At 41.0% G+C, this 22,899-nt stretch overlaps 1 protein-coding gene across 13 annotated transcripts in view; it reads left to right on the top strand.

The window, feature by feature from the left end:
- The first annotated feature begins 1,648 nt into the window (after positions 1–1,648).
- YAP1 (Yes1 associated transcriptional regulator) overlaps positions 1,649–22,899 on the top strand; it is a 128,659-nt gene continuing 107,408 nt past the window's right edge. For 5 of the 13 annotated variants that reach the window (XM_070425903.1, XM_070425901.1, XM_070425902.1 and 2 more), the window contains exons 1-2: positions 1,650–2,525; positions 5,597–5,847. In XM_070425903.1, coding sequence (XP_070282004.1) covers positions 2,205–2,525; positions 5,597–5,847 — 572 coding nt within the window. In that variant the 5' untranslated portion in view covers positions 1,650–2,204. Of the gene's footprint in view, positions 2,526–5,596; positions 5,848–22,899 lie in introns of all 13 variants that reach the window. The other 8 variants (XM_070425896.1, XM_070425891.1, XM_070425892.1 and 5 more) reach the window with 4 other exon arrangements.

Below are 22,899 nucleotides of genomic sequence, written 5' to 3'. Positions count from 1 at the left end.
TCCCGGGGGAAGCGGGAGAAGTTGCTGCAAAAGAGAGGCCATGTCACTACATGGGAAGTAAACTGTGGACCTGGACAATGACAGCTGACATTTATGCAGAGCTTATAGGCCAAAAGCTGAGCTAAGTACGTATTTTATGTCCGTTGACTCATTTAATGCCTCAGCAGATGAAGTGGCTGTTCTTACCGGTGACCACAATGTTAAAGAAATGAAAGAACAGGTAATAAGTAACTTGTCCAATGTCTCACAGCTAGTAAATGGTGGGATCTGAACTCAAATCTCTGTAACTCCAGAACCTACACGCTCATGGTTAAATGCACTTAACATTTTGGTATTGGGGTGGAGATAAACCTAAGGAGCATGGGGGGCTTCACAAGGGGGAATCCCTTTCTTCAGCTGGAACTGGGGTCCAGAGCGGCCAAGCAGAACCCTCCTTTAGAATCTGGAGGGCCCGCAGCCTCTTCCCGGGAACACCCCCCCCCCCTCCCCCCACAAACACACCAAGTGATACAGAGCCTTCTTCAGAATTCTCCCGGGCATGTCCTGGCTGGAGGAAGATAATCTTTTTGCTCAGGGGACCTTTTCTTGCTTAAACCTATTTATACATCTGCGCCACTAGCACTGCAGACAAAAATCATTAAAACAAGTTAGGCTTCTTTCAGAATGGGCTAGTCGCTGGATTTAAAATCAGAGGGCTGTTGCACAATCCTGTGAATATGCTAAAAACACCGAGTTGCTTGAACGGATGAGTCCTGTGGCCTGTTTATATCTCAATAAAGTTGCTTATTTTAAAAATCAGAATGCATGAATTAAAAAAAGTTTTTTTTTTTCATTTGCTTTTAACGATTTCAAATGGACTCCTCGCACGGCCACTTAGAGAACCAGGTGGCTGGGGTGAGCGCCTCTCATTCCTCACTCAGCCGACATTCCCTGAGTCCACCCTGTGCCAGGCGCAGGGATAAGGGGATGGACTCCCGTCCCCTCGAGGATGAGGGCGGGTTCACAGAGGAATCCTCGCAACCGATAAGCACTGACTTTTTTTTTTCCCCGCTGAGATTTCATGTCTATGCTTCAAGTTTCAGTGTTAAAAAAGTCCCCCCCCCCCTTTTTTTTTAAAAGGCAACATTGGTGGGGTTTTTTTAAAAAGTGCATGACATCAGTCACAGATCTAGTCTCAAAACTTCAAATTACCGAGACTGTTTATCCCGGGAAGGGGGGTGTTTGCACAGTCCAAAGTGGAAAAAAACCAAGTTGCCGTTCAAAAGAATGGACCCTTCTCCAAACCAGGCCCTGTTCACGTGTATGCAACCGAACCCCGACCTGTCCTCGAGGCTTTCCTCCCGCACGGCCCTCCGCCGGCTGCGGGTGAGCTCGCGCGGGCGGGGGAGTGGACTGACACCTCCCCGCGCGCCCTGTCCCTCCATTCGCCTCTCGGGGCGACCTGGAAGCCCTGCGGACACTTCCTGGGGACCGGCCGGGAAGGGCCGGACTTCCTGCGGCCCAGGGCGGCCGCGTCCTCCGCGGGGACCAGACGTCCAACGCAGCCGGGCCTCCGCGGAGGGCGCGGGCCGGGAGCCCCGGGCGCGGGGGCCGGGCCGGGCCGGGCGGCGGTCACGTGCGGCGGCGGCGTCTGAAGGAATGCGGCGGCTCGCGGGGGAAAGTGCCCTCGGCCCCGGGATCCGGCGCGGGCGGGCGCGCGGAGGAAGGAAGAGCCGGCAGGAGGCGGGGCCGGCGAGCGGCGCGGGCGGGCGGTTCTCTCAACTTTAGTTTTGGCGTCGGAGGCGAGTTTCTGTCTCAGTCGGGCGCAGCCGCCGCGGGGAAAAGAAAGGGAGGAAGGAAGGAAGGAGCGAGAAGAGGAAGTAGGAGAGAAAAGGGGAGGGGAAAGGCGGCCGGCCGTCCCGCGCCCGTCCCGAGTGCAGGGCAGCCAGTTCCCAGGCGCCGCGGCTCCGGCCTCGCCGCCCCTCCCGAGGCGCAGCCGCCAGACCAGTGGAGCCGGGGCGCGGGGCGGGGGCGGAGGCGCCGGGGCGGGGGATGCGGGGCCGCCGCGCAGCCCCCCGGCCCTGAGAGCAGGAGAGCGTCGCTCCGCCGCCCAGCACCGCCCGCCCGCCGCCCGCGCCGCTTCTCGCGCCCGGGCCCGTCGAGTCGGGGCGCCGGGCGGAGCCCTCGTCCGCCTGGTCGGGGCGCGCGTCGGGGAGGCAGGAACCATGGATCCCGGGCAGCAGCCGCCGCCTCCGTCGGCCCCGCAGGGCCCGGGGCAGCCGCCCGCGCAGCCCCCGCCGGGGCAGGGCCCGTCGTCCGGGCCCGGGCAGCCGGCACCCCCGGGGTCCCAGGCGGCGCCGCAGGCCCCCCCGGCCGGACACCAGATCGTGCACGTCCGCGGGGACTCGGAGACCGACCTGGAGGCGCTTTTCAACGCCGTCATGAACCCCAAGACGGCCAACGTGCCCCAGACGGTGCCCATGAGGCTCCGGAAGCTGCCGGACTCCTTCTTCAAGCCGCCGGAGCCCAAGTCCCACTCCCGACAGGTAAGCGCGCCGCCCCGCTGCGCCTTCCCCGCCGGCGGGCCCGGGGCCGGGGCGCTCGGAGGCGGCGGCCAGCCCCGGCCGGGAGGGGGCCGGGAGCCCCAGCGGGGCGGGGGCGGCGGGGTCTCCGGGGAAGCGGAGGCGCGGGAGGCGCCCGCTGGGCCGCGCTGCCCCGCGCTGCCCGGCTCCCGCTCCTGCCGGAGTCCGGGGCCGAGATTTGTTTTTCCGCTCGGAGTTGGTCTCTGCGGTTGCCGCCGCGGGGGGCGTGCTTTCCCCTCCCTCCTTCCCTCCTTCCTTTCTTTCTTTCTTCCTGGGGTTCCCGGGAGGTTGGCGGGCTGGCGGGGGAGGTGGTAGGAAGGAAGGGGGGTGGGTGGGGAGAGCCGCCGGCCGCGGTGGGCTGCACAATGCGCGCGCCGCCGCCGCCGCCACCGCGCCCGCACCTTCGCTCCCGCCGCCCCCGCCGCCGTGGGGGAGGGGGCGCCCCTGGCATCCGAGTGGGTTCGCTGCCAGCGGCGGCCGCGCTTGTGAAGTGGAGCCCCAAAGCCCCCTGTCCTCGGGGCCCCCCGGTCCCCTCCCGCCTCCCGGGGAGTCAGATAATTGTTCTCTTGTTTCCCAGGGTTGATTAGGGGCGCGCGGGGCGGGGGTAGGGGGTGGGGGGTGGAACCAAGTCCCCTTGGTTTTGGGCTGTCCCTCCCCCTCCCGCTCCCGAGAGCGTTTCTTGTCCTCGCAGCCCCGGCCCTTTCTGATCACAGGATCCAGACTTTCCTGGAAGTTGTTTATGGAGCTGGTGCCTTGGCCCCTCGCTCGCTTCCCCTTGTTCCCCGGAACGCGGGCGAGCGGGCGGGCTTGCTCTCCTAGAACCTGGAAGGCTCACGTGCGGGTGTCCCGGTTGTAGACCGTGATTTGCCGTGATTCACCGAAATGCGGCGGAATGAGCCGCATCTGCACGTTGCGCGGGCCCCGCGCCGCGCATTCCGGTGCCTCGGAGAACACAGGGCAGGTTGACTCATCGGCCGAGTCCTGCCTGCCTGGTTCAGCTGTGATTAAAAGTTACTGTTGGGGAAGCGATGACTAATCCGAGGCTCGCCATTGCCTTTTCGTTTCTCACTGAGGACGTGAGCGTGACTGTGGCGCACACACAGCAGGCGTTCGATTACTTGGTCCACTGGTTGCGGCGCTGAAGTGAAACTATTAGGAAAGCGCTCACATCCCCATAGGTCCCCGTGGAGTGGTTGAGTGTAGGTTTTTCCTTTGTTTCTTCATCTTAAAAAAAAGAACTTGCTTCAGGCTAAATTTCAGCTTAGGAACTTTGCCCAAAAGTTGATTGGTTTTCCAAATTCTGCGATGTAGTTAGTCCACTTGGGCTGTAACTTGAGTTGAGAAGAAGAGTTATCGCCCCATTCGCATTCCCATTCCTCCCCCACCTTCTTGCAAGCCTGTTGTGTGTTCTCCTGCCTCAGACCAAGGGATTTTGGAATTCAGAAAAACTCACTTAACCTGCTGGCAAAAACCTGGGTTAAGAAGGAGAAAGGAAAAACAATTTAGCCGTTTGCCTAAATACTTCAATTTGTCAGAAGTAGACTTTATGCATTTTTCTTTTACTCCTGGAAGTGGGTTTCTGGACTCATGGGCCAATGTGTGTTGGCATTGCACTCTACAGACGACAGGGCTATGCTGCTAGTTAATATGTTTTGAAAGCATAATACACATAGGAGATTGAATTCCCCATTTTGTGACACCTATATGCCCCCAAATAATTGCAGCTAAAAAGTATACTCTATCAGTGGTTCTCAACCTTCTGGCCCTTTAAATACAGTTCCTCGTGTTGTGACCCAACCATAAAATTGTTTTCGTTGCTACTTCATAACTGTAATGTTGATACTGTTATGAATCGTAATGTAAATATCTGATATGCAGGATGGTCTTAGGCGACCCCTGTAAAAGGGTCGTTCGACCGCCAAAGGGGTCGCGACCCACAGGTTGAGAACCGCTGCAAGCCTAATTGCACAAGAATTTATATCCAGCAGTTTATTGGTTTATACTACTGACTGTCTAATATAGATTTGTTTTTAATAAGCTTCTTAAGCGATGTGCATCTGTAAGTTTGACTTATTTTTGCTGATGATTTCCTAATTCAAACATATTCTGATTGGAAACTCAGAAATGTACATGACTTTAAGGCATAAATGCCTCTCTGATTGCTTCCAATCTCCCTTCCTTGCATATATGAATCTAGGAAATTCTAACTTTCTGGTAATCAGTCCCTAATTCTAATAATGGAATTTAAATAACTGCATTATGAATAGTGTATGGGTTGTAAATAATATCCACAAACTATTGGATGTAAATTCATTCATATGTACATGTATGTGTAAGTTCTTAAGTTATATTGTAATTGAACTGTTGACATCTTTATTATCTAGGTACAAATAATATAGTTGGATTTTCATTCGTTAGGTGGCTTTTAAGAACATTTGGCTAGTTCTAAATCTTTTGCATTCATCAAAAGTTACATAACTTGTGATGGTTGTTTTACTGACGGCATTTGTCCATGATGAGGAAAAAAATGACAGTTGTCATGTGTTTAGGGCTTAGCTTAGAAAAAAAATTAACTACGTACTTAAATATTAGCTAGTGAAAAAATTGCAGTTATGTTCCTTGGCTTACATTTATACCTGGAACATTTTAAAACTTGGGAAAGCACCCATACTTCATTGACCTTATAGAAACTAGGTTTTAAAATTCAAAATTTATTATTTTAGGGCTGTTTCATTCATTCTGTACTATTTGTCTTTAAGATATGTAGAAAGCACATCAAATGTGTAGTAGGTAGAAAATTCACTTAAATGGATTGCTCATCAATAAAATTATAAATGTTTGTAAAAGTACATATTACAATTACATAAAACCTTTAAAAATACCCATCTGCATACCTGTATTTCTCTCTGTCACATATTAAATGTTGAAATTTGCCTTTGGTACTTAGATATTCGGTTGCAATGAAAGTCTATCTAGGAAATTTAAAGGGACTACTTAAAAACAATTTTTAAATTTTCATTTTAATATTCCTATAGGCCAGTACTGATGCAGGCACTGCAGGAGCCCTGACTCCACAGCACGTTCGAGCTCATTCCTCTCCAGCCTCACTGCAGCTGGGAGCTGTGTCCCCTGGGACACTGACCCCCACAGGAGTGGTCTCTGGCCCAGCAGCTACCCCCACTGCTCAGCACCTTCGACAGTCTTCTTTTGAAATACCTGATGATGTACCTCTGCCAGCAGGCTGGGAGATGGCGAAGACATCTTCCGGTCAGAGATACTTCTTAAAGTAAGTAAAAATATGGAGGGGCATAGTTTTCTAAGGAAAATGTATTTTGGAAAACACAGTTACAATGGTATCGAATTAAAATGCCATTTATTTTTTATTTCACTTAGTATTTCTGTCAAGTTCAGTTAATCTTCCGTAATTATTTTCTCCCAGTCTGGTATTATCTAAATACCTTATTTAGCTTGGGTGAATTTGGAAAGCTTGATTGATTCTTGTTTCAGAGCCTTTTAATAATCTCATATGGCAGTTAGGATATTCTCATTTTGAGTTTGTGCCAGACCTATTGATTAATCTAGCTTAAAACTGAAAGAATACCATGAGAAAATTCAAATTGTGAGAATGATAGGGCCGACATAGTCTTACGAAATATGTATAGTACTAATATCTTTTTAAATAAACATTTTACTGGTAAAGAAGAATTACAAAATAGTAGGACTTCTTTGGGACTATAATTTTACAGCATCTTAGATTGTGAAATAACAAACCATGTAGCTGCAGTTTTATGTGATTTATCAGGATCCCTCCCCCCCGAATATAAAGAGAAACAGAATTTTTAGGTTTAATATACAACCTCTTAGTGGCAAACTTACTAGCAGGTCTTCAAAATTGAATCTCTCCTTTGGAAAAGTAAAAACAAGGCCATTAGGTTATTTATTTTTATCAGACTTTCTGTGCTTAACAAAATGGTAAAATTTCATCAAAGCTGAAAAAATCAAAATAAAATTCTATCCCCTCTCGCTTTGAAATTATAGATAAGACCTTAATATTTTTGTTTGGATTGGCTTGTTTAAGTGTGTACAAAATGTTTTCTAAAAGTAATTATTACAGACTGAAATTGTTGTTTTAAAAAAGTGGTTTACTTAGTACTATTTAATCAGGTTGAGATAATAGAGTGAAAAACTGTTTTGATTGAGATCTGTCTTGGCAATCTACTCCTACGGCAAGTGTAACATATATTTATTAGATTAGATAATACAATTAATGCTACTGTTTTACTGTGTGCGTCTTTAGTATTTTATATTAATTGACTCTCAGGGTAGGATGTTACTTTGTAACGTAAGATACAGTTTTTGTGAGAGACAGGCTTATTTAGGGGATGAGCAGAGGAAAAAGTTTGATCTTGAAAAGTCTACAGTTTTTGTTCCCTTTACTGCAACTTTTTTCTTCTTTTAATTCGTTTTCTGATGTCCTGGTATCCATTTCAAAGGGTCAAGTTTCAACCAGAACAATAAGGGCCCTGAGACTGGAAAGTACACACAAGTCTGGCAAACTCATCTGCATGAGCAAGATCATTTCTTCTCAAGCAGGCGTCCAAAGTAAATGATTGAAAGAGCTGCTAGCTGTGAGGATGTGTCTTTAAGGGAAAAGGAGTGGAAACAAACCAGGTTGTTAGGCGGAAAAAGAAAGGCTGTACTTTTTCGAACCTCTCCCTGCTGGGTCACATGCTGACCTGGGGAGATTTTTAAACAGCTTAATAGCCTGCTTACCTTCTTTCTTTGGTTGATTCTGTCGCTGAAAGTATAAGGTTAAAGAGGAACATTTATGCTCTCCTTAGTCTTTTGTATTTTGTAATAATTGCTTATTGGTGACATCCTATATTTTCATTTTGAGTAATCCTTTTGTTTTGAGCAGAAATAAATGTCCTATAATTTTATTTTTTAAAGCCTCCAATGGTTCTTCCTATGAGAAGTGTTTCTCTTAAAGATATTTGATAAAGATGGATTAATGAAGAGTATGTACACATACCACATCACTCTGAGCACCCCGCTTCAGTGGGCCCGCAGGGTGGCTACACCAGGCCAAGTAATATGAAAATTATGCCATAAGAGTAATGGTTGCAGGAGTGGAGAGAAGCTCACCTGGGAAAGAAAAAAAAAACACCTGTGAAAAAGAGAGAAAACATGATTGTTCTTCAAAATTTTTGAATTTCATTATTTGAAAGTTGCTAAGTGAGTAAATCTTAAAAGTTAAAAAAAAATTCTGGCCCTGGCCAGTTTGGCTCAATGAATAGAGTGTGGGCCTACAGACTGAAGGGTCCCAGGTTCGATTCTAGTCAAGGGCACAAGCCCAGGTTGCGATCCCCAGTGGGGGTGTGCAGAGGGAGCCAATCAATGATTCTCTCTCTCATCATTGATGTTTCTCTCTCCCTCTTCCTCACTCTTTGAAATAAATAATAATATATTTTTAAAAATTCTGTAACTATGTATGGTGACAGATGTTAACTATAGTGGTGATCATTTTGCAATATACATATATATTTAAAAGATCAAAATATATATATAAAAACTAGAGGCCCATTGCATGGATTTGTGCACCGGTGGGGTCCCTCAGCCTGGCCTGCAGGGATCAGGCTGAAACCGGCTCTCCGGGGAGGTTCTTGGGTGACATACCCTGGAATTGGGCTTTCTCCTGTCTGGTTCCAGGTGTGTCACCTGAGAACTGCAGCTGCCTAGTCACCACAGCTCAGCATCTCCTGCATTGAGCGTCTGCCCCCTGGTGGTCATTGTGCGTCATAGCCACAGGTCAAACAGTCGGATGGTCGCTTAGGCTTTTATATGTATAGATGCCGAATCATGTTGTACACCTGAATAATGTTGTATGTAATGAGGTATGTATACCTCAATTAAAAAAAAATGGGGGAGGGAAATATTTTTGAGGGACTCATGTGGAAGTAAAACTAGGCTTATTATTTGTTAAATATTCGGATTTTTGACTCAGTTGAATAATTTTCTCATATCATTCCTTTCAGAAATAGAAGGTTTTCCCTGAGAGAGAGACCTTGGTCAGTAAAAGCAGGCAAAATCATGGGTTAGCTGATACCTGTCAGGAATTCTTGAGAGGGCCCCTAAAAATTGGATGTGGAAGATGGGTATTATTCTGAAGATTGTCTGCTTTATGAACAACATGAAATTTGGAGAAAAGTTATGAAAAGATTAGTTCACATGCAGTTGTTAGCTACTTCCATGAAATTATTGTCTCTGAGTTGCACTGCACAGGTAAATGATTAATATCTGTCCTATGAGTCAAAGATGATAATGAATGAAGCTTTTGGAGCCAAGTTGCTTCTGTCAAAGTTCATTTTTATCCGAGTCTTGATGTTTCAAAGTCAGGCTCTCTTTGCAATCCATACTTATATATTTTCCTTTTGTGGCTAAAGAAAATTCTTGTTGCCAGCTAAATGTAGAATGAAAACTTAAATCAGTTGCATATTTTTCAACTAGTGAAAAATTATATCAATATATTTTTAGGTTGGAAACTTTTCACTTACAAGTATATAATTTAGTCCTAGCCTGTTTGGTTCAGTGGATTGAGCATCGGCCTGCCAACTGAAAGGTCCCGGGTTCGATTCCAGTCAAGGGCCTTAGTTGCAGGCTCCTCCTCAGCCCGGGCTCTGTACGGGGTGCATGTGTGCAAGAAGCAACCAATTGATGTTTCTCTCACATCGATATTTCCTCTGTCTTTCCCTTTCTCTTTCATTGTCTCTAAAAATCAATGGAAAAATATCCTCAGGTGATTTAAAAAAAACAAACACCAAGTACAGTGGGGCCTTGACTTACGAGTGTCCCGACTAACGAGTTTTTTGAGATACCAGCGGTCTCTCCGCTGATTTTTTGCATTGAGTTGACAGAGTAATTTGAGTTAACGAGCGAGCTACTTAACGAGCGCAGTCTCAGAACGAATTAAACTCGTAAGTCAAGGCCCCACTGTATATGCTTTATCGAGATTTATACTTGTCATGAAGAAATCTGATCATAAAAGGTCCAAACTTAGAAGGTGATGTAATTTGTTTGAAAACTTATAAATGTTGACTTTGGAAGCAACTAATTGTTGCCTTGTAAACCACAGATGAATGACTTTGAAGTCAATTGGCCCATCTTCTTGTTTCAAGGCAGAGTAATTACGGGAGAAGGATTATAGACAGGCAGCCATTGGGATTTTTAAAGCTCTTCCTAGGTTAATGAGATCTTCTGGAAAAGACTTGTGCCTTAGCTTGACAAGTGATAAAGTGAATTATGATGATTCTACCTACATTTATCAATGATACATATTTAAGCTCTTGTATGATTGTGAAGTATGTAGAAAAAGCTTAGCCTGTATATTATGTATAATATTTGTTATACTGAATTTACTGTTTAAAACTAAGTTCTTCAAAGTTGAGCTTTTATTTTTTAAAAATCATTTCTCTTTATTACTCTGAAAAGTATTGCCTTCTTCAGCTGTCTTACAGTTTTCCTACAGGAAATAGTTCTTCAAGTAGTTGGTCAACAACTTCCTATTTCTTTATAAGCTGCTGAATAACTTCCTGAATTAGTATTCTGTAATATCTCTGGTTACAAGGAATGTTTTCCTCAGATTTATTTTATTGAACCTGATACCTTGTAACTATTACCATGTACAAAGAACTTCTTGTATATAATGTACCATATAGGATTTCATACTTTGATTTAAGAAATCCGATGCAATGATTTTAAAAGTTTGTAAATTTGCATTGTTTTAGTAATGTTCTAATTTTTAAAAGATCATTTTGTTTCATTTCTGTTACTTATCACTTTCTGAGTACTGGCCATTGTTTTCATACTTTGAAGACTCAGGGTTTCATGTGGCTGTGATCTGATTAAAAGTTATATTGAGTATCTTGATCCAAGAGTATTTTGTTCAGAGATTTTCAACATTGCACAGCAATATAAATTAGCCAGTTTTACAACATTAAGTGAACTTGCCTTACAGATGTTATTGATCACTATAAATGCTTTGATTCTTTATGTTATTTCAGAAGTTAATGCTCCACTGCTTTAATTAAAGCTACCTTAGAAATGTATCAATTAAAGATGAATTAAATTGTTCTTTTTATAATTTGATCTATGCTTCTCCCAAACCCTTCCCTGCAGAAGACTATACACAAATGCAATGTGTATTGTTACTTACAATAAAGATTAGATGTTTTTAAAAGGAACAGTTTCATAAAGAATAAAGTTATTTTTGGGGGGGGTGTTGGTTTTGTTTCTTGCTATATCAAGTTAACTTGATATGATTTCCTTTTAAAAGTGAAAAGCTTGTGATATTGCCATTAAATGTTGATTAAGCTGCAAGAAAACCCACACCAATTCAAATTATAATCACAGAATATTTCCCTATCTGAGGGGAGGGCCAGCCTCTGCCTGTTTGTCTTGCTGCTGAGGTTGAGTGGGGAGAGAAGATGAAAGTATGCCCTCAGCTCTAAGAAAAAATGCTGGCTTCTGCTCAGTGGGTGGGCATCTCAGGGAAGAATGGCCGCAGTGCCACAATGATTTAGGCAGAAAAATGCTGGAGGAACTGTTGAATACAGTGGCAGAAGAAAAACAGTTGGAAGATAGTGGATGTGACAGAGTAAATAGAACATGGAGATTAATGTATTTCCTGGGGAAAATAGTGAGTATTTTGAGTGTGAACTAAAAAAGATGTTTAGTTAACAAGCTAGATGTTTAAATGCAGCAAAGTCTCAATGGGCTACAAGATGGTAGGCTAATTTTCTTTAAAAAATAACTTTCAAAAAAATATCCCCCCCTTCAAAGTCTTATGTTAACTCTTAAGGAAAAAACCTAAGTAGTTTTTGAATAATTGAAACATTGAAAAAATGTTACTGCTATCCGGAGATCAGTCCTCACTAGTAATGTGGAAAAATAAATTTTACTTTATAGTTAGAAAAAATAATGCAAATTGGCATCCTAAAATAGTAATGATGATACGCAGATAACTCTGAATTGCCTTTTACCTTAAGGCTTTGGGGAAGAGGTAACCTCTAAACCTAACCTTTTAGCTGTCAAAATGCATAGTGAAGTTTAGGCTTAGGGCAAATCAAAGTTAAATCACTTTAAAAATCAGTTATTAAGACTTAGATTATTCAAACTTAATTTGCTACGTTCAGTAATAGCATAATTTAGCCATTAATTACGGCTTGAAAGTTTAATAATAGTTGAGTAGCATTGTGGAAAGAACCATGTGGTTCTATAACTACGGTTACTAAGTGATGCAGTTCTTTCAAAAAGGGCTTCTGATTCTGGGATTAATCAGAACTTCAAGCCATGAAAGGGGCTTTGCTATTTTTAATGAAGAAGAATTGCTTCATGGTTCTGGTTGCTCAAGTACTGTAGCACCAAGTTTCCTGGGAACAAGTACTGCCACAGTGGAAACACTTCTGTTGGGTAGGGCTTGACCCCTTCTAAAAGCAAACAAAGAAGTTTAGTATAAATCACAAAGGTCCTTTTCCTCCCCTTTCTTTTAGTATTTTAGACAAGAAAAAGTGATCAGTAGTTTAATTCTCATTTGGTTTTTAGCATGAGGAGAATTATAATCTTGTTTCTTTATAGTTTAAGTATTACATATAGTATTACATATGCCTCCTTTTCCCCCCATTGACCTCTCCCCAGGCACCCCTACCCCCAAATCATAATCTTGAATACATCAAATGATATTTTTCTGAATAATGTTGCAAATTAACAAAATAATGCAAATAAGGATATCTATTAAAATACTGCTGTTTATTTCCACCAAATATTTACAGTGCTTTTTTGTGGCTAGCTCTATTATCTGTCTTCTCTTTAGAGTGGTTCTCTATCTCTTCACTGGACTTACCAATCTTCAGCTGGGTCCTGATTTCGGGGTGGGAAAGGTTCTTTTTGTTAAAAGCTCCTTCCTTCCTCTAGCCATTGCTTACTTACCCTAAAGTGAGCAGTTTTTTTTTGTTTGTTTTTAAATAAGGTCTTTATTTGACCAGTAAGTATGTTTAGAGAGATGTGCTTTTGATACATTCTTGAAAACTTACTATAGACTACTTGATTTGGGGTTTTGAGTAAAGATAACTTTCTTCAGCGTGCTATTATGTGCTTTCACAAAATTAAATGTGGATTAGAAAGCTGTTCGAAATTTAACTTCTCAGATACTCAGAAGTGACTGTAATATGGAGTTGACTTTTGGGAAGGAACCTACGTACCATCTAGGAGATGAGGGTAAAATGTGGATTTTTTTAATGTACAAGCATGAATGGAGATTCTTTTGTTTTTTATATTAATGAAACTGCCCTCCCTCCCTCTTTTTCCTCCCCTATGTATCAGATTTTATGGCTTTTTAATAAGGTGTATGTTTTTTATTATAAAAATAACATGTTCATGTTGTTCACACTGGGACTTTTCTTCATTCTCATCCTGGCAGGTTCTGCTTCACTCTTGTTGGTTGGTTACCTTATTTGTTGCTTTTCTCTTTCTTGATTTTTCTCATTCTTAGAGTAGGCTTAAGTAGGCTTATCCCACAGGAATTTGCTGAGAAAATAGGTACATTGGTAGGTAACGTCACTGAGATCTCTTGTGTTTAACAATATCTTTATCTGTTAACATTGGATGGGCAGTTTGGTTGTAGAATTAAATTTAGTTATTTTTCCTTGGTGTTTTAAAATCAATGCATCGTTTTATTCTAGCCTCCAGTTTTCTTATTGAGCTTTTAAACCCAATTTGGCTTCCTTGGGGATTTTAGTTTTTTTGTTTTTTGTTTCTTTATCTTTGGGCAGGGGGTGGTGGTCTTAAATTTCATGGTGTGCCTTGGTATGTACCTTTTTTCATTGTAAAGATTACATGGTTTGGAAACTCTTCAATGTGAATGGTGGCTCTTAACATTTTTTTAAAATGTATTTTTATTGATTTCAGAGAGGAGGGAGAGGGAGGGAGCGAGAGATGAGAAACATCAATGAATGGCAGAATCATTGATTGGCTGCCTCCTGCATGTCCCACCTGAGGATCTAGCCGGAAACCCTGTTCAGGTAGTTGCTCAACCACTGAGCCATGCTGGCTGGGCCCTCTTAACATTTTGCAGTGTAGTTGCCCTAATTCTCCTTTGGTCCTGGGAAAGATTTTTTTTTAATTAGGTCTTGTGTAATTTCTTCTAGTCTGTTTTATCTGTTCTCTTTACCTGGAATAACCAGTCAGAATAATTTTTTTTGTTTTCTTATCTTTACCCCCGTTTTTTCCTACACTTATTAGCCTGTTGGTATTTTTTCTGGGAGATTTTAACTTTAATTTTTAACTTTTCAGTTGACTTCTCCCTTCCTCCCCAAAGGTGATTATCATTCATAATTCCAGGGACCCTTTTGTGAGCTCATTGTTCCTTCGTGTGTGTTCTTTGTTCGTTTGTTTTGGGTTTTTTGTTTTGTTTTTTGTTAATTCTCACCCGAGTATATTTTTCCACTGATTTTTCGAGGGAAAGACAGAGGGAAACACATTGATTGGTTGCCTCCTGCATGCCTCCCCCCCAACCACCACCACCAGGGCCTGGGCCTGGGAGGAGCCTGCAACCAAGGTATGTCCCCTTGACAAGAATCGAACCTGGGACCCTTTGGTCCACAGGCTAATGCTCTATCCACTGAGCTAAACAGATTAGGGCTGTTATTTTAATGACATGCTGTTCTTATTTCATGGAAGTAGTAATAAAATGTTTCTCTGAGGATATAGCAGGTGTGTCTTTTTAAATTTTTTTCTACTTTAAGTGTCTCAAGTGAGCTTCACTACAGTGATATGTCAGGGACCAACCAGGCCCTGAAGTTGTGGGGGCCTGTCAGTGTCTTAGTTAGGTTCTCTTGTAGTGGCCAGTTTAAAATATATTTTTATTGACTTCAGAGAGGAAGGGAGAAGGAGGGAGAGAGAGAGAGAGAAATATCTAGAGAGCATCACTGATTGGCTGTCTCCTGCACATTCCTCCTGCTGGGGATCCAGCCTGCAACCTGGGCAGATGCCCTGACAGGGAATCAAACTGTCACCTCCTGGTTCATAAGTCATTGCTCAACCATTGAGCCACGCTGACCAGGCTGCAGTCCTTTTTCTAGAGAGCATTGGTGGTGATGGGTGTTAAGACTAAAACTGGTCTTTTAGGGCTGACGAGTGTGGGGCTTCATCCCTGCTGTTGGTTGCGCCAGGTGTCTGAATCCAGAGCCTCTGGCTCCATTTCTTGGAAACATAAAATTTCCCATCTCCTTGGGCCAGGGAGGGGAGTGTGCAATAGGTTTTTAAAAGTTGTATGTAGACTGAATTTTTGTACTAGTAAATCCAATTTGTGGTTATTAGGTTGACTTGGTATGTAAAGTTGCAGTTTTCTAAGTCCCAAATAAGTAGCTAGACAGTTTCATATGATTTGACTTAAATATTACAGGATCATTTTTTAAATAATACTTAAGTAAATGCTTTTCCCAGGCAGATGGTTAATTCAAGTACATTTGTTTCATTTAATGTCAGTTTTGCTAGTTTACATCTTCATGTGTTAGATTTTCCTAAGGGCGATCTGAGTACTTTAACATCAGGGCAGTTGGCATTGGGCATTGGACAAAATTTGTTGAGAGGGTTTGGATTCTGAAATAGTGTGAGGAGGCAGAGAGACTGGACACTTAATTCCTATTCTTATAGATGATAATGGAGATAATCAAATCTGTACGTCATTTTCTAGTATACATAGCTTTTAAAAGTAGGACTTTAAAGAAAAACAGCTTTATTTAGTTGGCATGTATGTGTCTTCCTACACTCCTTCCTTCTGTCTAGTTTTCATCAACATTTATGATGATAAGATAAGGAAAATATGCATATCTAAATTGACTAAGTTATTATTGGTATACTGTGTAGTTTAACCCCCGAGGTATATAACTTGACTTACTTTAGTATAGATTGTTGCTTCCCTGGCAAGTGCTCTTTTAATAGATGCCTCAGAAAAGTAGCCTGTGCTGTATTCAGGAGGCCATTTTCAATGTATAATGTTAATACAGAGAATTTTCTTTTTATTTTACATAATAATTTTACTTTTATTTTCACTTTTTAAAAAAATTAACATTTTCTCAATTACTATTTAGATTCAATATTATTTCGGCAAGAGTATTTTCTTTACCTGTAAACTAACCCTAACCATGGAAATGTAAGTAGTTACGAATTTCATGAAAACTGGGTTTAGGTTGAAATAGATTTTACCCAAAGAGGGTGGCTGAGATGTGGTAGGATAGGACCCTTTGTTGTTGATGATCTCTAGTTGAATTTCTTCAGACTTACTTTCATCGATCTCTGCCTTGATTAGTTAAAAAGCAGATATATGGAAATGTTTTGTGGAAAAGAGGAAGCAAACCTTTTTAAAACCACATAAAATCTTAAGTGACCAATGCAAAACCAGACCCGGGCCATCAGTGAAAAGGGTTAAATGGTACTGAAAAAGAGTATACTTTGGAGTTGTAAAAGGCATTGAAAGGTTGAATAATGTGGAGGAGTAGAATAAAATCCATACATTTTAACTATATAGAGTAAGGAAGTGTGTTAAAATAGTCAATTGCTAAGGTGAATGAGCTAAATAAATAAATGGAGATTTCTGAGACCCTGCCTGGAACTAAGACTTACCAGCGATAGGGTCACAGTTAAAATTTACCTAGCTCACCTGGATAACTTTTAAGATTAAAACAACAACAACAGCCACCTCTGGGAAAGAGTTGGCTAAAATACAGATGTTTCTGTTTTTCCTCTACACATGTTCAGACTGATATAGGTTATGTTTCAGAAATTGTGTAGTTTGGATGGACTCCAGATGATGTAATAGGATCACTTTTATCCCCTCCCAGCTGGAGGGTGTGCAGACTTTCCTGTTAGGACTGGTACAAATCTCCTCCTATGGGTGACAAAATATAATCACTGTTTTCAGACAATGATATATAAAATTATTATCATTGTCCTCTGTTTGAAGACAAAGCATGTCCTTTGTGTACCTGTCTATTCTTAAGTTTTCAGTTATTGCCCATCACATTACAGATAAGAATTTGCAGTTTATCTATCAGTGTCCTTACTATTTCTACTCCCTCAAACGGTGATTTTTCTCAAGAAAGAACTACTTGGTTATGGTCACTTGCATTGATGTGGATATAGTTTCTTTTTCCCTGCTTTTATTTTTAGTTATTTTTTAAAAACTCACTGTATGTGCTTGATTTCATAAAAACCTACCTTGGGGTTTTATGTAACAGATATTATTTTAAGGATTCACTTGGTCCCACACTGTGGAGTGGATTGATGGATTGAATTGGGTCTCAAAACTCCATTCATTCAAGTCATCTTTGCCTTTTCATTGCTGTCTCTCACTGGAGAACCTGTTGAGGCTAACTATTATAAGCTCAGTAAAGATAGATTTTGTCCTCTTTGTTCAGTTTTATTTATGTAGCTCTTGATGTGTTTATTGGCAGATTTATTTCAGTCTATTAGTTGATAGTCACCCTGATTAATACCTTCAGTCCCTGAAATTAATGCAATGCAACTTCATGCTAAAAAGATACTATTACCTTGTGTATTCTAGAGTTAATTTTATAAGTTTGAGGTTATTCTTAAACTCAAATAAGTAGAACTATTTTTAAAATATATACTTGTGTAGATATAAATGAATAACAGTTCTACCGAGGGCATTGTAAGTCTCTTCCATGGAAGGGAATATTTAGGAAAAAAATTCTGTTGTAGAAGTGGTACCAGTTGAGTAGACTACTATGGGAGTTCAGGTGAAGAGATGGTACTCAAGTTATGCTTATGGAATTAACATTTTCAATTTAGTGAAAGTGGGTCAAGGAGGTGGGGAGGCAAACACTGAGCTGCAAAAAGGATTTCTGGTAACAAAGACTTTGATCTTCCTACCTGGATGACATTTGTATCTTAAGAGACTCCTCCCTTCATTAAAATGAGCTGTTGTAGTTAAATCTGCCCTCTCACATTGGGCATTTAAAAAACCAGTTCTTTAAATGGTTTATGTTGCTTAGTGATTAGAGCAGCGGTTCTCAACCTGTGGGTCGCGACCCCTTTGGCGGTCAATCGACCCTTTGACAGGGGTCGCCTAAGACCATCCTGCAGATCAGATATTTACATTACGATTCATAACAGTAGCAACATTACAGTTATGAAGTAGCAACGAAAATAATTTTATGGTTGGGTCACAACACGAGGAACTGTATTTAAAGGGCCAGAAGGTTGAGAACCACTGGATTAGAGTGTTGGCCTGCATACTGAAGGGTCTTGGGTTCAATTTGATTCCTGGACTATCTCCGTTGAGGGTTCGCGCCCCGCCCCCGAATTGGGGTAAGTGTGGGAGGCAGCCAACCAGTGTGTCACATCTATATTTCTCTCTCTCCCCTTCTCCCTCCCTTCCACACTCTTTGAAAGCAATGGAAAAGATATCCTTGGATGAGGATTAAGAACAAAAACAGTTCTGATATCAAATTAAATAACTTGGTTTTACTCACTGTTTAAAAAAAGTTTCATAAGTGAGGACCATCTATTCTATGAACATTGTCAAATACAGTTGTATTCTGTATGCATTTTAAAAATTCATTTTGATATTACAGCCTATTAAAGGTTTTTTTGTTTGCTACTTTTTGACACTATTTGTTAGAAAATGCTAGTTGAATACTTAATTTTTCTGGTACTGTTTAAATTTAGCTTAATGTTCATTTGTTTATCAAGTACATTTTATTAGAGTTATGCAAAGTGAATATAAACTACATGAATTGTTTTTGTTTTGCATATCACTGCACAATTGAATTAATAGTAAAATAAGTGTAAAAAGCTACAATTTTTTAATTTTTAAAGTTGCTTGTGAAAGCTACTGATGGCAAACATTTTATTCCAGAGCTTAAAGAGTTTTTAGAATTAAACTTTTGAATTTATTTTAGGCAAGCATAATCAGATGGCTTAGTCCATTTTACATTACCAAAACCAGGTAAGTATTTGAGGGCTTGTTTGTTGATCAATTATATTAAAATAAATTGTAAAGCAAATCTGGTACTCCGCTTATCACCATTAGAAGTTACTGTGGAAACTAAATTTTGTCTTTTAAAACACTCTAGGATTTTAAATTTATTAGTAAAACTTCCTGGGACACAGAGCGGTCAGAATTCTTTACCTAAACTCAGTTTAATTTGGTTTAGGAGTTTCAGGAATGCTAGTAATTAAGAAATGAATATAGTCGACAAAAACATATTAGGCTGTTAAGATTTCAACTCTGTTTTATAGGAAGTCACATGGAGGTCATTTACTGTTACTGGTTGTCTTAGTAAGCGGGCTGCCATAACAAACCACAGACTGGGTGGCTTAAACAACCACCCAGGATTTCTCACAGTTAGGGAGGCTACGAAGTCCAAGATCAAGGTGCCAGCAAAGTAGGTTTTATTCTGAGGCTTATCTTGGCTTGCAGGCCACTGTCTCTTGCTGTGTTCTCCTCTTGTGTGCACAGAGGTTTCCTTACGTATCGGTGGGAGCCTTTTCAGAGGATAAATGCATGTCCCATGTTACTGCATTCTGTCAGTGAGCGTCAGCACCGATTGGGGGGCGGGTGTTTGGGGAGTAACTCTGCCTCTTGATGGAAGGAGTTGCAAAATATTGTGGCCATGTTTTTAAGTCTACCACACTTAAATGGGAAGTTTTTAAAATAATGTTCAAAATAGGTGAATGATCATCTGGGAACGAAAAAACTCAGGGTAGAACATAATGTCACTGGAAAATAGTTTGTACTCTTAAGAAGTAAAATCTCATTTTTTGTGAATAATGTAATATAAGTTGATAGGTGTTTTCCTCTTGAGATGCCATCAAATCAGTCAAGCTATTTTTAAACCATTCAATAGGTTAGATAAAATATGGACTTTGGGATTACAATTTACATTTATGGTTCAAGACCATGAATTGAATTGACTTCTAGTTGCAACTGTCCTCTAGAACTTGACTCTAGTATTTTACAAAAAAATTGCCTCATTTTACATCATCTTTAGATCAACTTAGGCATGAACTCACATGGGACATATAGCAGAAATGGAACCTTGTATTTCCTGGTACCTATTTGTGTTTGATTTAATTACATTGCTTTCTTTCCCTGCCTGAATTCAATTAAGTTGAGGAAAATCTGTATTGTTATTGCTCATAGATTTGACTTTATTAACCGGTAATTCATTGATTTTCTATTAATTTACAGACTAGTAAGTTATCTTAATAATATACATCTATAATAATAAAAGTATAATATGCTAATTAGACCAGACATCCTTCCAGATGACCTTCCGGACAAAGCTGGGGCTGCAAGAGAAGCCCGGGTCCTGGTTGCCAGAGGGAAGCCAGTGCTGGCAGCCGGGAGAAGGAAGGCCTACTCTTGCACGAATTTTGTGCATTGGGTCTCTAGTATAAATATAAGTAACGAAGTTGGAGAGAACTCACAGTGATTTTAGCACGTTTGTTCTTCCTGCTTCCCAAAAGTGTTTTCCGTGACCACACCACATGTGTTTGTTTAGGTTTCCAGGTTGCTTATGAATGAACGAACACTTGAGGATCACTGCTTCACTGGGAGTTACTGAGACATTCTCAAACATTTAATTTCAAAACTAAGCATCTACCTCTTTTAATAAAGGCCTGTAAAGCAAGGTGGTTTTTTTTCTCCTCTTCATGAAATTGAATGATTATAAGAAACTGATTTAGTTCTTTGTAATTTGTTAACTAAACGTTGAATTTTAGCAGTGAATTCGATTTTAGCACTGTGATTGATACTTCTACAATCTGTAATATGGTTAGCAGAGCATCCCTAGTTCTCTTGCCTTTTTATTTTTGTTTTTTAAAATGGTCCATAGCGACTCCTCCATTTTTGGTAGTAGAGTTGTATTGAGTCTATGAAGAGGCTTCACAAGAAAAAAGAGCAGCTATTTATGGAGCATTTCCTCAGGCCTGCAATTTGAAGCCATTACAGCAAAGTTGCTGAGCAAGTGATTACATGCCAGCAGTCAGAGGCCCCCACCCTGCAGCTTGTGTGGATAAGAGCTCAGGACTACCGCTGTGCAAAGTTTGTCCTCTTAAATTATTGTCAATTGCTTACTTTTTAAATGCATTCTAAACTCACTTTCTTAACAGTTCCATTATTAAAAGGTTATAGGGTATAAGCTTGTTTTGAGGTTTCAGGAAATCAGCATCCAAGAATACGATTTTCCCCATCCCCCACTCCCTTTTAGCTAATTAAAATCTGGTCATCTTATCAAATGCAGATCTTGTCCAGCAGTTTTGCTTAAGCTCACAAAAACAGATGTTGAGAGTTGTCTATCAAAGGGATTTCAGCGGAACGTATACATTTTGTAGACCTGGAGTCTATGTTTGAGAGGTGTTTGATTTTCAGATTTTAGGTAACTTGGTTGCCTACCTATGAAAACACCATTTAAAAAAAAAGTTATAGAAAATAAGTGTTCTCTTTTGTGTTTTATAACAGCATATGATGACGTGAAAACCAATAAACAGCAGTCTGCTCAGGAATAAAATTACTAGTACGTAGCAGTTTTATCTTAAATAGGACACTTCTCATCTGAATTTTACAACCTTTCCACTCTTTGGTATCAAAATTTTCAAACTTAGTAGTTTTTCTAGGTTATAGTCTGGTGTCTTTAAAAAATTCGGCATTGTTCTACAAAATTTTCTTTATCCTATTAAAAAAATCTAGATATGCCCGGAGTGGCTCAGTGGTTGAGCGTCAACCTATGAACTAGGTGGTCATGGTCTGGTCACTGGATTGCAGGCTAGATCCCCAGGAGGGGTCGTGCAGGAGGCAGCTGATCAATGATTCTTTCTCATCATTGATGTTTCTACCCCTTTTCTCTCTGAAATCAATAAAAAAAAATTTTAAATCTGGATTCATTTTCAGGAAATTTTTTAATGACTGAGAGAAAAATGGCTTTTAGCTATAGCTGTCATTTTAATTTCAAAAAAGCATCAATTGATAAAATCAGTAATTATAAAGATTGAAATATGCTTTTTAAAAAAATTTAAATTCTTTATTGTTTAAAGTATTACATATGTGTCCTTTTCCCCCCATTGACCACTCCCCGCCCACCTCCACCCCCCAGCACATACCCTCCCTGCCCCCTGTCTGTGTCCCTTGGTTATGCTCATATGCATGCATACAAGTCCTTTGGTTGATCTATTATTTTCCCCCTTCCCACCCCCCCCTCCCCCCCCCCCCCACCTTCCCTCATAGGTTGGACAGTCTGTTTGATGCTTCTATGACTCTGATTCTTTGTTCATCAGTTTATGCTGTTCATTATATTCCGCAAATGAATGAGATCATGTGATATTTATCTTTCTCCAACTTGCTTATTTCACTTAGCATAATGCTCTCCAGTTCCATTCATGCTGTTGCAAATGGCAAGAGTTCCTTCTTTTTTACAGCAGCATAGTATTCCATTGTGTAGATGTACCACAGTTCTCTAATCCACTCATCTGCTGATGGGCACTTAGGCTGTTTCCAAATCTTAGCTATTGTAAATTGTGCTGCTATGAACATAGAGGTGCATATATCCTTTCTGATTCGTGTTTCTGTTTTCTTTATATTCCTAGAAGTGGGATCACTGGATCAAATAGAAATTCAATTTTTAATTTTTTGAGGAAACCCCGTACTGTCCTCCACAGTGACTGCACCAGTCTGCGTTCCCACCAGCAGTGCACGAGTGTTCCTTTTTCTCTCCATCCTCTCCAGCACTTGTTTGTTGATTTCCTGATAGCCATTCTGACTGGTGTGAGGTGGTATCTCATTGTTGTTTTGATTTGCATTTCTCGGATGATTAGTGACTCTGAGCATGTTTTCAAATGTCTCCTGGTCTTTTGTATGTCCCCTTTCAAAAAGTGTCTATTTAGGTCCTATGCCCATTTTTGATTGGATTGTTTATCTTCCTTTTGTTAAGTTGTACGAGTTCCCTATAAATTTTGGAGATTAGGCCCTTATCAGAGATAACATTGGCAAATATGTTCTCCCCTGCAGTGGGCTTTCTTGTTGTTTTGTTGATGGTTTCTTTTTCTGTTCAGAAGCTTTTTATTTTGATGTAGTCCCATTTGTTTATTTTTTCCATTGCCCTAGGACAGTGATGGCAAACCTATGACATGTGTGTCAGAGGGGACATGCGAACTTATTTTTTTGGTTGATTTTTCTTTGTTATATGGCATTTAAATATGTAAAATAAATATCAAAAATATAAGTCTTTGTTTTACTATGGTTGCAAATATCAAAAAATTTCTA

The sequence above is a fragment of the Myotis yumanensis genome, unplaced genomic scaffold, assembly GCF_028538775.1.
Source record: "Myotis yumanensis isolate MYYU_CA2020_CCGP unplaced genomic scaffold, mMyoYum1.0.hap1 SCAF_10, whole genome shotgun sequence".
NCBI lineage: Eukaryota > Metazoa > Chordata > Mammalia > Chiroptera > Vespertilionidae > Myotis > Myotis yumanensis.
The sequence above is the reverse complement of the archived record's forward strand: the minus strand, read 5'-3'. Positions and strand labels throughout refer to the sequence as shown.